Genomic DNA, 16,493 nt, shown 5'->3' with positions numbered 1-16,493 from the left:
TTATTCATAAACTTAATCACATCTTTATACTTTAATATTGTTTAATTTTCGTTTCTCGTTTCGTAACTGTAGCGTCAATATATTGCCTCGTAGCTTTATTGCGATTGAATATTAAATTCAGCGGTTTTAATACCTTATACATGAGATTTAAAATGGGAGGAGAGAAAATTTAAAATGGAATACATTTATCGCAAAAAGGTTATTTTAAATACCGAATATGATTTTTTGGTTTAAAAATGGACATATATGTAAATTTTCTTTGTATTTTATATGCCCGAGTCGATGTATGTGTGAATGTTAGAAAAAAGCGATTAGTTCACATATAATCTATTCCAATCACAAAAACAAAATTTGACATCGGATTTTTTGATATCCATGTTTTTCAATAAGGAAATGTGAAAAAATTACGTTTTTAAAGTTGTTATCGGAACTTTGAAAGTAAAATTGGAATGCTTAAGTTAAATTGTGTTGTATTATAAATAAACATGAGCTAGTGGCATACAAAATAACTATCCTATTAGCAAATCGCGTGGCAAACATAAATCTAGGCTTTTTTCAACGCCATTCCTTTTTCGATTGGAACAGTCAATAAATGTATTTAATCGTGCAAATTTTAAAACTGCCATTGTATTGGAATTGGTTTTTAATGCTACCAATTATTTAGCACTATATTATGAGTTTAATAATTAGCTACCAAACCTTTCTACATTCGACAATAGAGAACCAACACCTTCAAAAAGATATATAACTAAATATCTAATTTTTACTTTTCATATATTATCTGTCAGAAGCATAGGATATTTTTTTACAATACACAAATAACCTAACTAAACTATGTTAATTATCGAACTCATTACTATCATAAAAAAAGATTATGCAACAATTAAATATTAATATCTTATTCATAGAACAAATAAATAATAGATTTTGACTAGTTAATTTTTTGTAAGGTAATTAGTAAATAAACATTCGTAATACATTCAATATACGAAGAATACTAATATTTATTTTGTTTTTTTTTTTAAATACTTGAAAATACAAAAAAAACATGAGCTACTTTATAACTGTTATAATTTTATAAAGTTATTTAAAACTTGCTACGTATAAATATTAATGTGTTTTCAATAAATACGTCTAATTTAATTATTTTCGATACTACGAAGTTTTCAGTTAATAATGAGATCAAATCATATCCTTTCCGTATTTGTAGCATTACCTATAAAAATAAATTTCCAAAAATTAGTTTGGAATCAACCCGTTCTAATTCTGCTTACAAGACTAATCATATTATTGTATTATGTCTGTGAGTTGATAGTCTGTTCGAATTAACTATTTTACTATTATTAGGCATAGATTGTGATTATTTATATAACGATTGTCAGGAGGACACGGACATAACTGCGGGTTGATAGTGAACAGAAAACAATGTATTTGTAACGTACTTGACCTAGTTATACTTATCACAGTCCTCTTATTTGTGTCTATTCATTTGACATTAACACCGATAAGAATGCTAGGCCTTCTGTAGGCCTTCTGAATTAAATTTTTTCTAACGATTATCATTAATAAGGTTAATGAAGTGATTACTGAGCCTTTCGAACTATTTTTTTTTAATAATTTTTACTTGATTTTACTGATACTTATGATTTTTTGATATATCAATTTTATTTTATTGATCTTTAAAATTTTATGCATTGAAAAGAAAAGGAAAAATTTTAAGTACAACATAAAATGAAAAAGTAATTATTACCTTTGGCAACCCAAGAATAAATATCATATAATTCTTCTATGAATAAAATATCGCTTAAGTTTTAGGTCGGAAAATAGAATTGAAAAAAATTATGTGTTTGAGCTTAGCTCTCAATACATGCACTCCATATACGCGGGAACAATAGTTAATGCAAAGATAATTAATATATAATTTTAAGTACATTAATGTAGTCATATCTTACCTTATTTTCAATAACCGACTATAGACTATGCTATGATGATTTAATATATTTGTTTCATTATCATACTGAAGGGTAGGAGAGAAAAAAACAAAACGTAATATGCGAACTATTATTACCGACCCCGCATGACCCTTGGGGCGGTAATGGTCGCCATTACATATAAAATAATTAAATGAATGCCATGACATTTTGAATAAAAAAAAATAACATTAAATCTAAATATGATGATTTCAAACAATTTGGAAGTACTTAAATTACTACAAACATATTTAATAATCTAACGCGCATGTGTGAAGTAATTATTTGGTTATGATAATCACGTATAAAATATATTTTTTAATAAAAATCAACAACGAGTAGTATGCAACAACATTCACACTTTCTGCCACATAAACAAGAAGGTTTTTATCACTTTCTTAGACTCTCGTATCGAATGTATAATTAATTTTCTTTTCATCATTAAAAGAACTTTTATTTAAACGAATAATACAAATTATCTAATTGGGTCTCATAACAGAATTTACCTTAAACCGGTATGACTTGAGCGTTACGCTGGTGTTCGTACACATAACGTGTAAAAACCTTAAACTGTAATAGATAATATTGTCCTATACAATAATTTACAAAATGTCTAACTGAACTGTGGAACGAAATGTCTTTAATTTTGTCTGATATTTCTAATTATCTATGTACATACATTTAAAATTTGACTATATTATGTTTTCCATGTCGTATATATCGTAAATCGTGTAAATAATTTAATACCAACTATGAATTATATACGTCTATTTAAGATTTATATATTTTCCATACGGTTTTTATATGACTTTAAAACAATACAGATAAAACAAAAAATATTGAATATATTTTTATAATCAAGCAATGTTTCGGATCGTAATAATAAAAACTAACATTTAAAATAAGGTTTTATTAAATTATTTAAAAAACGCTCTATTTGTTTTCACATTTACGTTAAAAAAAAGACTTTTTGTATGTAATAGTAAGAAAAATCGGTGTAGAATCGTTACTTACTTAAACTTGTAAAGGAAAATAATAGTTATCCAATCCATGTTAACACTGTAAAACTATGATGACGTCTCTTACATTGTACGCTGTGTAATATACATTTTTTTTTACGGATGATGTCCACGCCTCGCGCCTTTCTTATAGACTCACTGTTCCTTATTTAAGACATTTATGTGTCGTACTCTAAAGCGTTTCCATATCAAATAAATATTAATTTTACTATTGAGTCTGTGAGTGAAATATGAATTGCCTTACATGGAGTGTTGTGTTAGTGATATTATCAAGTAAGTTTTTTTTTTTTTTAATAATTGTCTTTTAACGATCTTTGTGATATCTATTGCTAATTATTATCTTAAGTGTAAACGTGAATTAGGACTGATTCTATATTTAAAAAACGTATACGACGTATTTTATTGGATTTTACTTCCATTTTTAAAAAATTACACGTTTTGGAATTACATTTAATATTATTTAATTTATATATTCAATAGGATTTCTTTACGTAATTTGATTACGTAGATGCTGTAAAGTTGGAATGGAAGATAATTTGAAAAAAAAAAACTTATTATCATTTATATATGTTTTATTTATAAATATCCAATTTCCACATTACATAAAAACATAATTTTCATCTACCATGAATCTTGCTGAATTGTGAATTAAACTATTATACAATCTAAACGATAGATATATTCGTCACATATCAAAGTCATTAAAGCCATATAAGTCATTTATATCATATTATAGTCTTTTCGTTCGCTAGTATTACATATACATTCGCATTCGTGTTACCAGCAAAAATGTTCAAGGGTTAAACCACTATACAGAACGTTGGTAGGGGAAAATGCGAAAGCGATCCCGTGAAACCCGCTGAAGGGGGACCGTTAGTTTTTTAGTGGGTATTTCAGCGATTAGAAAACAGGATATCTCTACATATAGGTACCAAATTTTATGTGAGAAATACACGTAAAACGTTTTACCAGCTAGGAAAATTAAATTAAAAAGTTATATTAATTAATATTTAATAATTAATACCAGATTTAATATTTCATGTTCTTATATTGAGTGACAACTTCGTATATTCGTACGTAAATATATTAAAGATATTAAAAAAAATAATCTCTGCCTAAAATTTAGTGTAAAATAATTTGGTAAAGCTAAGAATCTTTTTAAATAACTAGTTTTAGAATAATTTAAACCGTATATTTTAATTATGTTAATCGTAATGGCAATGAATTTTTTTTGTCGTTGATTTTAGTGGAATAACGATTTTTTTAAACGGCCTAAAAAATAAACACGTCATTTAGAAATAAACGAGTTTTAAAATACTAGTCGCTGATGGATTTTAATGATTGGAAATTAACTCGAACTTGGAATGATTATTTTTCAATGATTTATTTCCCAGTATTTCCTTTATCGAATACACGACTTGTTATACAACGTATATACTGCTATTACCTACGATATTTTGTATGTGTGTGTCACTTAATTCCTTTTAAATAGCTCGACCGATTTAAATGTTTTTTTTTTTTAACTGGCTAGCTAAGGTTGGACCCGGTACGTTCAAGAAGTTTTCATTCAGATTTATTATTTCACTCGTATGAAATCGGGATAGCATGTATGTATAAAAATATTGGCAAAGTATGTAATTTTTGTAATTAGTAATATCAAATTAATAACATTACGAGTTGAAAAGAAATGAGGTCGGAAAGTATGCGACGGCAAAAAGGGAGAAAAATCTGAAACTAATAGACTTCGTACGGTTAGTAACCCTACAAACGGAATACGTAAAAAGAAACGTCGACGGCACGTACACGTGTAAGATATTGCTAAGTAATTGAAAAATGCTAATCATATACGTGAATACAAAGTAGACACATGTTATTACTAGTTATATAGATTGGAAGATTGTTTGTTTGATTTTTCCACGATCGCGATAAAAAATTAAGTAAAATAATAATAATTATACGAACGTTCGTTTTACTATAGCAGAACCTACATATGTTCCTTAGAAAAGTCAATATTTACGAATACAAAGACCGCGAATTTGTGTCTGATGGTGATGAACTCTACATCATAAGGATGAAATTATCACACATCTTTATCTACCTATCCGCATTAGAGCCCGAAGCCCTTCCTTAAATGAGATTAAGATACTTATGCCCAGTAATTTTCCCTCTTTAACTGCCAACATGCTTTAAATAAAATTTAATAATTTTACGCATGGAAAGACAGGACCGTTGACAAGTCTATGATTAAAATTAATTTATGAATGAAAGCGAATGCGTAAAATTTTATTCATATACTCGTATAATATAAATTACGAGTCATACGAAACACATTTATTCATGGAATCCTTTGAAAATTCAAATTAATCTTTTAAGTGCGAGCGATTCTTAAGAAATATTAAATACGAAAAGATTTTCATCTTTACCCATATCCTCTGAGTGTTCACGCCGTAATTGGTGTAATTGCTTTTGAAAATCTAAATGTTCCTGAATTTTTCCTTACGCTTGTTAGTATAATTTTAGACTTTGTACAATGAAGCAGGTGTACCGTTGCGTTTCATCGCTAATGTAGCGTCGCCGAATCTATAATCGGCTTAAAAAAAAAGCCAACAAATAGAAATTACAACGGTTACTTTGTAGAGATCTGGATTCCAGCAATTTATCGGCTCGTATTAAAATACCAACATATTTTCTCCAATTCCTTGCATTTCAGTGAGACATTACTTACATAATTGCTATTGACTTTAAGTATTAGTATTTTGAGATTAACGATACTTTAGTAGTTGGGGTATAGTTTTTTCATTATTCATAATTTATCGACCAAAGAAACTATGGATGGATTGTTTGAAAGACGATATGATTGGAAATAATGCTACTTGTGAGTGAGTGAGACCCGAAAAAATATAGGGATAGGGATGTCATGTCAGATCTGTGTCAAAATCAAAAATCTAAATCGAAATAAACTTTATGCAAGTGGACTTTTACAAGCACGTTTGAATCGTCATTTAACAATTAAGTGAAGCTACTACCGGTTCGGAAAGTATATTCTACCGAGAAGAACCGGCAAGAAACTCAGTAGTTACTCTTTTTCAACATTTAAAAAATACAGTCATGTTAGTTAATACAATTATTTAAATTAATAATAATATATATATTGTTATACTAATAACAGGAATGCTAGTCAAATGTGGAACATTAATAAGAATTGAATTAAATGTTACGCTCTGTAAACTGCCAGTCACTTATACTTTAAATCATTATGACTAAATAATTCGATCATGATCGATATGATATATAAACATAAATTTTCATTTAGAACCAAATCGTAATCGTAAATCAAATAGTAATAACATTTTAAAACCGTTCTGGCAATTCGTTATCTTTTCATGCGTGCCTCTAGAATTAAATATTCTATTAAAGTGAAATAAAATTATTAAATTAAATAATAATTGCTGCGCCATTTTATCAAATATATGAAAGTAATAGTAATACTAATTTGACATATACTAGCTGTGCCCGTGACATTTGTATGTAAGAAGAAATTATTATTGTAGCCTAAGTTACTCCTTATTACATAATGCTACCAGTGAAAGACCCGTCAATATCGGTCCAGCCAGAGATTAGCCGGAACACAAAGATAGACAGACAAAAAATATTGACATTTAGTTAATGCGGTTATTTTGATACTAGAAACAAACACTCCAATGAAGACGATTCCTGTATATATTTGTTTATCTATACTAATTATATATTATAAATACGTTGATCTACTAAACTTATGATCCAATACTTAAAATTATTTGACTGGTAAAAACCGTCATTATTTCTGGGTGCTAAAGGTTATATTGATATAATATTATTTTGTTTATTGTTATAGTGTACCCGTTCAAAGCCGGGGTTTGTTGCCAGTTAATGTATATTTTTTTTCGCCAATTCACGAACGAAAATTGACACATGTGTGGCTATTGTGATTGAGCACTGTAGTCAAGGCTCGATAGAATTTGTGATAAAATGGATTGTCGTTAGTTTCGTTATAAATGTGCTAGTAACTTGTCTATGTACATGACGTATCAAGGACTGTATTTGTGACCACCATGTTTGTTTCAAGTTGGCGTATCGGATTACTAATGGAACATAAATTCACGAACGCCTATAGAGTTATATGATAAATAAAATTTTAACAAAAAGAAAAACCGACTTCAAACAAAACACTATTTTAAAACAAATAAAAATGCACTAAAAATTAATAAAAATAATTGCGTATTTAACGACCTCAGTAAAAAAACTTTGCAAAAGAGCTATTCGTATGCTATGTCGTACATCATATGACATCACATCATATACACAAAATTTGATTAAAGACAGTAAGAAATTCTGCCCCATATCGCACCCTAACTGTAAGCCGTTTAGGAGTTCCGTCAATACATAGTATGAAACAAAGTCGCTTTCTCTGTCCCTATATCTTTAAAAATACGCAACGGATTTTGATGCAGTTTTTTTTAATAGATAGTGTAATTCAAGGGAAAGGTTTGTGTATATAATAAATGAACAATATAGTAAAGAAACACTGACAATTTTAGAAGTTTGCAATGTGATGTCGTAAATAAACAAATTCTTTAGTTTATTTAGTAGCAGTATTGCTCCCGTGAGAAGTCGGGGCGGGTCGCTAGCTGATTAATATATTCGATTATGACAATTACATGAACATAACCACGTTCTGGAAAGTGATTCAAATATTCAAGTAACCCATAAATAAAAGATTCGACCGAGTATTGCTAACGTGCTCCTCAGAATTGTTCCGATCCCTCCCGTTCCCTTAATTTGTCATGGATCCTATGCTGAGAACCTTATCAAACTTTCACCAAACTAGCCTTAAAGTATATCCTTTATAATAAAAAAAAATCATCAAAATTGAGCCAACCAATTTTGAGTTATTCACCTATTTGTCGCGCACATACATAATGCAAATTTAAGACTTATCTCGTTTTCATACGGATACCATCATCGGAAAAAAATAAAATTAAAATGGGACCCCACGGGAAGCACTACCTTTCAAACAAAAAAAAAATATCAAAATCGGTCCACCCAATAAAAAGTTATGAGGTAACAAACATTAAAAAATATACAGACGAATTGATAACCTCCTTTTTGAAGTCGGTTGAAAATGATAATCTATACCTTTCGAAGGATATACTTACGGATATTTCTAATCCTTCATAAGACACAATGTTGAATTTAAAATGGTTTCTGACAGCAATTAAAAAAAAAACTTTAAAGCATCTATACATCTTAACCGATAATTGCATACAGATTATCGTCGCTTATATGTTTTTTTTGAAGAAAACATGCACATATAACTTTTATTGACACAGAATGATGAATTTCGAACAATATGTCACCACTGCATAGACTCGTCTTTGTATCATTTTCAAAACGGCCCTATATCGTAATCTATGACGTGACGTCATTAAGCAAAAAATCCAATAGCATTTTTTATTTTGCACCATCATCATTGTCTCGGCGTTTTAAACAGCATTCAAAAAGGATATGCCTGTTCCGTCAATACTTATTGGGAATGCCTCTACTCTTGGAATAATCCTAGATTAAACAGTAATAATAACAAAAACCTCTTATTAAATACTATCAATACCTGTCCCTGTTCGGGCGGCTATGTTTTTTACTTGCACAAAGCCCCACCGGCTTTGTGCAAGCCCGTCTGGGTAGGTGCCACCCACTCATCAATTATTCTACCGCCAAACAACACTACTCGGTATTTTTGTGTTCCGGTTTGAAGGGTGAGTGAGCCAGTGTAACTACAGGCACCAGGGACATAATATCTTCCCAAGGTTGGTGGCGCATTGACGATTTAAGGAATACTTAATATTTCTTACAGCGTCATTGTCTATGGGTAATGGTGACCACTTATATCAGGTGGCCCATATGCTCGTACTTCAAGCTAGACCATTTTCTCGTCGTTGATGTTTGCTGAGAACTACGCTTTAAAAAAGTTTATGTGCTATGTGAAAAATAAACGATAATCCGTTTTTGTTGAGTTCTATATTTTAGTTATTTTACCCGGGCAAAGTCGGGTTTTCGTTTAGTAAATAATAAAGGTCATTGTGTGTCAAGATGTAAATAATAAAATAATCAGTTTCCAAGTTACACAAGTCTAAGTCGCCATTACCGAGAGACAGTAACTGGAAAAATAAACATCCTCCGTCACGGATGCTGGTGTTATTTATTGGAAGTTTGTATTTTTCAATAGGAACTTATATTAAAGTCCATCGCTATCATACGAACTTCTTAGAAAAGTCGTGAGTTCAATACATCAACTTTTCCTTGAGCGTACATGTATAAAATACTAAAGTTTAAGTGTTCAAAGTATGATACTATAACAATGTAATTAGTTGTTTTTATTTGTTACTAAGAGCTGAGATGGCCCAGTGGTTAGACCGCGTGCATCTTAACCGATGATTGCGGCTTCAAACCCAGGCAAGCACCACTATATATATATGTACTTAATTTGTGTTTATAATTCATCTCGTGCTCGGTGGTGAAGAAAAACATCGTGAGGAAACCTGCATGTGTCTAATTTCATCTAAATTCTGCCACATGTGCATTCCACCAACCCGCATTGGAACAGCGTGGTGGAATATGTTCCAAACCCTATCCTTAATGGAAGATGAGGCCTTATCTCAGCAGTGGGAAATGTACCGCCGACGGCGCTTGATTTAATTTGATAAGTCATCTCGTGTTGCGATCAGGACAAAAAAAGCGTCTGTTAGAAGTTTGAATGAGTTTTTTGCTCATCGCGTTCACACATCATCTATTAAACAAAAAAGGTTACCTCCGGTCCACCAGTTGTAGTTTAATTGGGCTGATACTTATTGATACATCCTGTAGTACAACTCAGTACGGCTTACCACTGTTTATTTAGTATTAGAAAATTGTATCTAGATAGTGGTATCTATGTGGATCTTCAAGGTTGTGTGGGTCACACATCACACATACCCACACATAATATATTTTGCCGCAAAACATCAATGCTTAGTATTATTAGTATACAACGTAACATCCTAGTTTCAAAAATTTGGTTCATTAGTTGCTCAGTTACATTTGTCAGTCCGCTTATCCATAAAAAAAAACAATATATAGAATTTGCGTAAGAATAATCTCAGCGTAGATTATCTTTTAAATTTAAATATTTAAGAGAATATAAAAAGCTATTAACGCGGATTGTATGTCGTTTATCCATAAGGCGGATCAAGACTAACCGCTTTTGTTGTCATAAATCTCATTTCACTCACATTTGAATTATTTATTTCCAAGTCAAGTATTATCTTTGTATTGATTTCTTGAACAATTTTTATTACAGCGAATTCATTTCATTTAGCTAAATACAAACATATTAATGAACACAATACAATTATCTTAATATATAGAACATTCAAGTGCAGTAAGTTATATAACATGACAATTTTTTTTATCTAATATGGTAACTCATATTTATTTTATAAAAATGTCGGAGTATATGTACAGTCTCAAAAAAACAGGTATGTCGCAAAGATATACCCTAAATTAAAAAGTTACTTTCAACCCCGGACGCCACTCGAGCAGTGATATAATTTGTTTAAAAAGTTCTTACGGCATCTCGATCTTCGTTTGAGTGATAAGTGGGAAGTTCAAAAGGGCTGTTGGTCACGTTCGGTAACGCGAGGTAAATCCAATTTGAATTGAAAACTGGTATAAAACTCCGAACTCGAATAGACTAACTTTTATGCTATATAACGGAATTCGTTTTACTCCTTAAAACAATACCATTAAACGTTTATTGACGCCGCATGGATGAGGCAAAACGAGGGAATTAAAAATGCCCTTAGTTTTGGATGAAATTCGGAGAACTAACTGGATGTATTAATCTGTTTTTTCTAATAAAGATTAATGGTTGAAACGAAAACATTTATCAAACTTTAATAAAGAACTGTAGATGGTGATTATTACGCTTACCGTATGAAACGTAATTTAAATATGTATTTCTTTAATAAGGATTTCGTACTGATAAGCATACATTAAATATAGATAGATAAGTACTTTATATTGTAGTAAGTTCAGTGTGATAGGCTTGAACAAAGAGGCGGAATATTCTCCAGTAAAAGATTGTTTTTAATATTGTTGTATTTGGTTTTTTTTTGCGGTGAAATGAGACATTGCTCATTCGCCTCTAAACCCGTATTTTAATACCCCTGATACCTATAGGAATACGGGGCATGATTTATAGTTTCCAAGGTGACGATAGTTGGAAAATAAATGCTGATATAATAAAATATAATGGTTATTATACAAAAAAAAATTAAGAAAACAGAAATTTTTAGAGATATTTTATTTTATTCTTTATTGATAACACTTGAACAGCTTTCAAATAAAAAAAAGATTGCCAAGATAAAATAAAAGGAGAATGAGGTTTCTGTTTTGTCTTCGTGTATTCAACTAAAGATGTTATTCTGATGATGTTTTTCATTTTGTTGTAACAAAATCTTATATTGTAAAAGAAAAATAAAATGTATGTTATCGTAATCCGAAATTCAAAACAATTATAACAAATCATTTTTTATCTCTTGATATAGTATGTGACGATGAAATAGCTATGGACATGTACTTACATATCGTCGTTGCCCCTGCAATAGTCGCTATGTTTTTTTCATATTTTTCAAATGCTGTGCCCTTTTTGTTATTTCAATATATGTAAATTTCGACGTATGAATATATAGTGTGACTGAATAATAGTAATTACAAAACTATTTTTACAGTTCGTGAGTATTGATATAACGATTAAAACGGTGTGACAATTGAAAAATATTTAAAAAAAAACACATAGCATAGCATAGTAACATGCACGCGTTCTTACCACTGGGCTATCTCAGCTCCATGTTAAAACAAAACAGAGTAAAATATTCAGAATTCAATTCTCAAGGTCAAATATCAATCACTTAAAATTTAAATAAATCAAGCACAAGTTGTCACCAATTCAAATATATTACGTTTATTAGTGTTAAATGTTATTATATATGTAGGTATATAAATAAACATTGCAAGACCTCTCTAATCTATCCCTTCCTTAATTTCACATTTATTTAGAAACATTGAATAATCGTTTGTACTATATAAAGAATTTGTTGGTTCACACGTATCAAAATATCTTATTATCGTAAGTAAATTGTCAACGCATTACGAGTGATACACAAAGTAAATCCTTACAGAAATTTACTGAAGTAATTTTTGTTTCATTAGACATTTTATAAGGTATTCCTCCCGCACACCTTTAATATCGTAATGCTTATGATTGAGATAATTTTTCCGTATACCTTCTCTGTGAAAATAAAAAAAAGGTAATTTGATATATGTTGTCTATAAAAAAACAAATCTTGTTACAATGTAATATTCCAATAAGAATTCAACACTAAATAATAACTATAATAATTATCGTTGCATAAATATTTAACAAAGATTGTTACGGCTTTGTTTGAAAATATTTTACTTATTGCACTGCACAATGATTCCGATTATGCAATATTGGAATATAATCATAAATCCTTACGATACACTGTCTTGTCAAACAATATATCTAAAACAATCTATTGTTTCAGTTATATTGTATAATAATATTATGCGAAAATATTTTTTAGATATGAAACTATTTATTACAAAATATAATATATTCTTCTTTTGATAGATATTTATCATCAAGGTGTATTTTTTAAGAAATCATTTATTGACGTCTTTATAAAGACGATTACGAGTAGCCAAAGTGACAAAGTGTTAATATTACCTATATTATATTATACTATACAAATGAATCTTAATAGGCTATTTGACTTATATTGTATATTATGTGTTTAAAATGGTTATCTACTAAAGAAACTTGAAAATAATACTTCATTTATTCAAAAATCAATAAATAAAAATGCATTTTTTCAAACTTTTGTCAATTGACATAAAACGATTCTGATTGGCCGGGCTTAGGATGAATTCACTTTCTTGTAAACCTTGCTTTTCTACAATATGTACCACAGATTAAAATACGACCCCATTGCAGCGCCATATTGTCCAAGTAGCGTTTTCGAGCGTTATTTAAATATGGAATTTTTAATATGATGTTTTTCGGCAAATATGTACTAGAAATAAAAAAAAAAACAACTTTTACTGGGTTTCTTAACCTCTACTAAATAATATAAAATGGATTTTAAAAACCAGTCAAATATCCTATTGAAAATAGCACGTTGAAATCCGGTCAAGCTCTACTGAGTTTTCTTCCAACAAGATAATCACAACCCATGAAGGAGGAATGTGGTGGAATAAGAGCAGAGTACGCCTTTATCCGCATTATACAAACATATAAACTCATAAACGAAATCGGAGTAATTATTGGTAATATTGTGAGCAATCAATTTCATATATAAAAATAGTTGATTTATTACTATAATATACTCAATTAATAATTGGAACGTAACGTAACCTTCGATTGTGTTATTTCAAACATTGTGTATTTATATGTATTGTAAAAACATATATATATATATATATATATACTTCATCAGCGAAATAATAAGTATATATATCGAATAGAATAGAGATTTTTTATAAAACTCCGTATATCATGAACCGTACTCCCCAGTAAAGAAGACGAGATCATATCATCGTCAAATTAATTCGATAATCAATAATTGTCTCCTTCATTCTCATTCACTTCGTTTTTATTGTTTTCCAACAATAAGGTTCGTTGACTTTTTAAGTATGAGAACAAGTTTTTTTTATGATTGGAAATCTTTTTGAGATAGCTAAATGTCGAAATACTTTTATGTTACAAAAATTAAACAAACTTAGGTATATGTATGTATATATATTACGATATTATAAAATTATGCTTTCGAAAAAAATATGATAATTAAAAAGTACACGAAAACTAAAGTAGTATTAAACCTTTAAAGCGTTCAATTTTAAAATTAGCTTTGAAGCCATCAAGCTTAAATAGCTAAGCTATTCAAATTCGAATTTGCAGGAACTATTGTAAAATTCGAGAAAAGTCTTTCTATAAAATTCACCCGAGTATCTGTCGTCATAAAAGTAAGTAAGTAAAGTAACAGCCTGTAAATTTCCCACTGCTGGGCTAATGGCCTCCTCTCCAATTAAGGAGAGGCCTTGGAACATATTCCACCATGCCGTTCCAATGCGGGTTGGTGGAATGCACATGTGGCAGAATTTCAATGAAATTAGACACATGCAGGTTTCCTAGCGATGTATGTTTTCCTTCATCGTTTCTGTCATCATGACTACACAAAATTTGACAAGCTGCATTCATCTAAATAAAAATGCATAATCTGGTTGCATAAGTTCGCTGTATATATATATTATATTATCTAAATTAAAGAGTTCTCTTACGGGAACTATAACTATAAAAAAATACTAAATCTATGAACATAAAACTTTTACCTAAACGATGCATTTATTATATATATAATATAACACCTATTTAGTACTTACGTATATTATATATAATATATAAATAACATAATGGAAAACTACGTAACATAAGTTACTGAATCAGTATAAACTACGCGTTTGTAGTAACAATTATAATATCACTGTCTCAATTAAATCGCATACAAACGCAAGTAGAACTAAATTAGAATAACATCGTGTCCGCTCGGCACTCATTGACTTGCGTGCGCACATAGCGGCGTATAAAGATTAAGGAGTTAAGTCCTTGACAGTAACCGAAGCACTTAAGATTTTTTAATGTGATTTTCGTAACGATCTAAGTATTTTCACATCAACTGGCTAGTAGAACAAAAGTTGTTGTGAAATAAAATTTATTTTTTACTTTCACTTATTCAATAAGCTTCATTTGTCTATAACTACGTATCACAGTATTGTACGAAAAAAAGTACGGCTAGAGTGAGTCGAACTCACGCACTGAGGGTTCCGTAGCAACAGATAATATTAAAATATTGATAGAGCAAGAAATTTACAATTTGTGTTTTTTTTTTCTTTATTAAAGATGCTTCTTGTCAAATTCACCTTTGCGAATTTATGTGAAATGTTTGTAGGTTTAATTCTACGCGGCATATTATATAATATAGGTATTACTTTGATTTTTATAAGTTAATGCGTTCCTACTTAAAAAGTTATTTTTTTCCTTTAGAGGCATACAACCCCATAAATATGAATGAGAATTACCCTGAAAGCCACCTAACAGCCTTCCCTACACGCTCCCCTTACCCTCAAGAGCGGAAACTAGTATTCTATAACTTGACTGTAAATGTAAATTATGAGTATTAATAATATACTTTAAAACTAAAATAGACCAAACGAAAAACTGTCCTCAGCATTCGGAATATCCGCCCGCTATGCAAACACTTGAATCAAACACGAATGCATTATTATTTAATTCATATTATCCATGACAGTAGATAACGATCTGCCGGATCTATTTATATAACCATGATCTTGTGGTTTTAAATTTTAATTTATTTATGTGAGTAATTGCATTCGCTGTTATTGCTATTAAATATAACAATACATCGATCTATACATATAATAAAATAGGAGTGTCTGTTTGTAATATTAAAATAAACCTTTTTTACTCAATGCATATTTATACACGGTACATACACCAATCCCGTCTAATCTCTGGACTGGCTGGACCGCTTTTGATGGGACTTTCACAGGCAGATAACTGATATAATAAGGAGCTACCATAATATATATTTTTTTAAATTCGAACGCGTACGAGGTCGCGGGCACAGCTAGTTATACATAAGTTTTATTATTGAACAAATATTTATTGTCAAAGTATATTCGTTTCCATATGTCACTTTCAAATTATTCCGTAGAAGTGATCAACCGTTGAAAAACAACAATAAATAATAAAACTGTATCCAGTAAGTATGAAAGACCTTATGGGCGCGGTTCTCGAAACCTTGACTGAGTCGCGTCACGAGACTTGGATGGCTCAGAGCGTGATTTCAGGGTTAAAAATTAACACTTCTATTACACAGACCTATCCGCTCATTCGGATTATTTCTATGTTTCGAATACTATAAATATAAATTTCTTTTGCCTTTGTGTCGCTCAAGTATTCGTGATATAAAAAGTATTTATATACAAAACTTACTTATATCTATAATACTAGTAATTAATGTGATTTATTATAAAAAAAGTTTTTTTTATAATAAATCACATTAATAAAATAGGTAGTTATGACTTTTTCAATTTAACGATTACTATCGAAATAAATAGGTTATTTTTATATTTTATAGTTAAGTTGGTAAGTGGTCAACACAGATCATAGACATTAATGCCCCATAAACCTTTTGACCTATGTTTTTTCTATGTTTCGTCCCTTGTGCCTGTAGCTACGAGTACACTTGTACTCTCACACTTTAACCCGCAATACATAAATACCAAATATCATTAGTTAGCGGTAGATTATTATCTGATGAGTGGATAG

General features: G+C 29.9%; 1 protein-coding gene across 2 annotated transcripts in view; it reads left to right on the top strand.

Annotated features, from left to right (window-relative positions):
* Window positions 1-16,493, top strand: part of LOC124542989 — a 49,175-nt gene that overhangs the window by 3,359 nt on the left and 29,323 nt on the right. Inside the window, exon 1 of one of the 2 annotated variants that reach the window (XM_047120964.1) lies at window positions 3,154-3,262. The exons of the other annotated variant lie outside the window; for it this stretch is intronic. Within the exon in view, the coding sequence (XP_046976920.1) occupies window positions 3,220-3,262 (43 nt within the window). The 5' untranslated portion in view covers window positions 3,154-3,219. Of the gene's footprint in view, window positions 1-3,153; window positions 3,263-16,493 lie in introns of those variants that run through there. 2 annotated transcript variants of the gene reach the window in all.

The sequence above is a fragment of the Vanessa cardui genome, chromosome Z, assembly GCF_905220365.1.
Source record: "Vanessa cardui chromosome Z, ilVanCard2.1, whole genome shotgun sequence".
In the NCBI taxonomy this organism is placed as follows: Eukaryota; Metazoa; Arthropoda; class Insecta; order Lepidoptera; family Nymphalidae; genus Vanessa; species Vanessa cardui.
The sequence above is the reverse complement of the archived record's forward strand: the minus strand, read 5'-3'. Positions and strand labels throughout refer to the sequence as shown.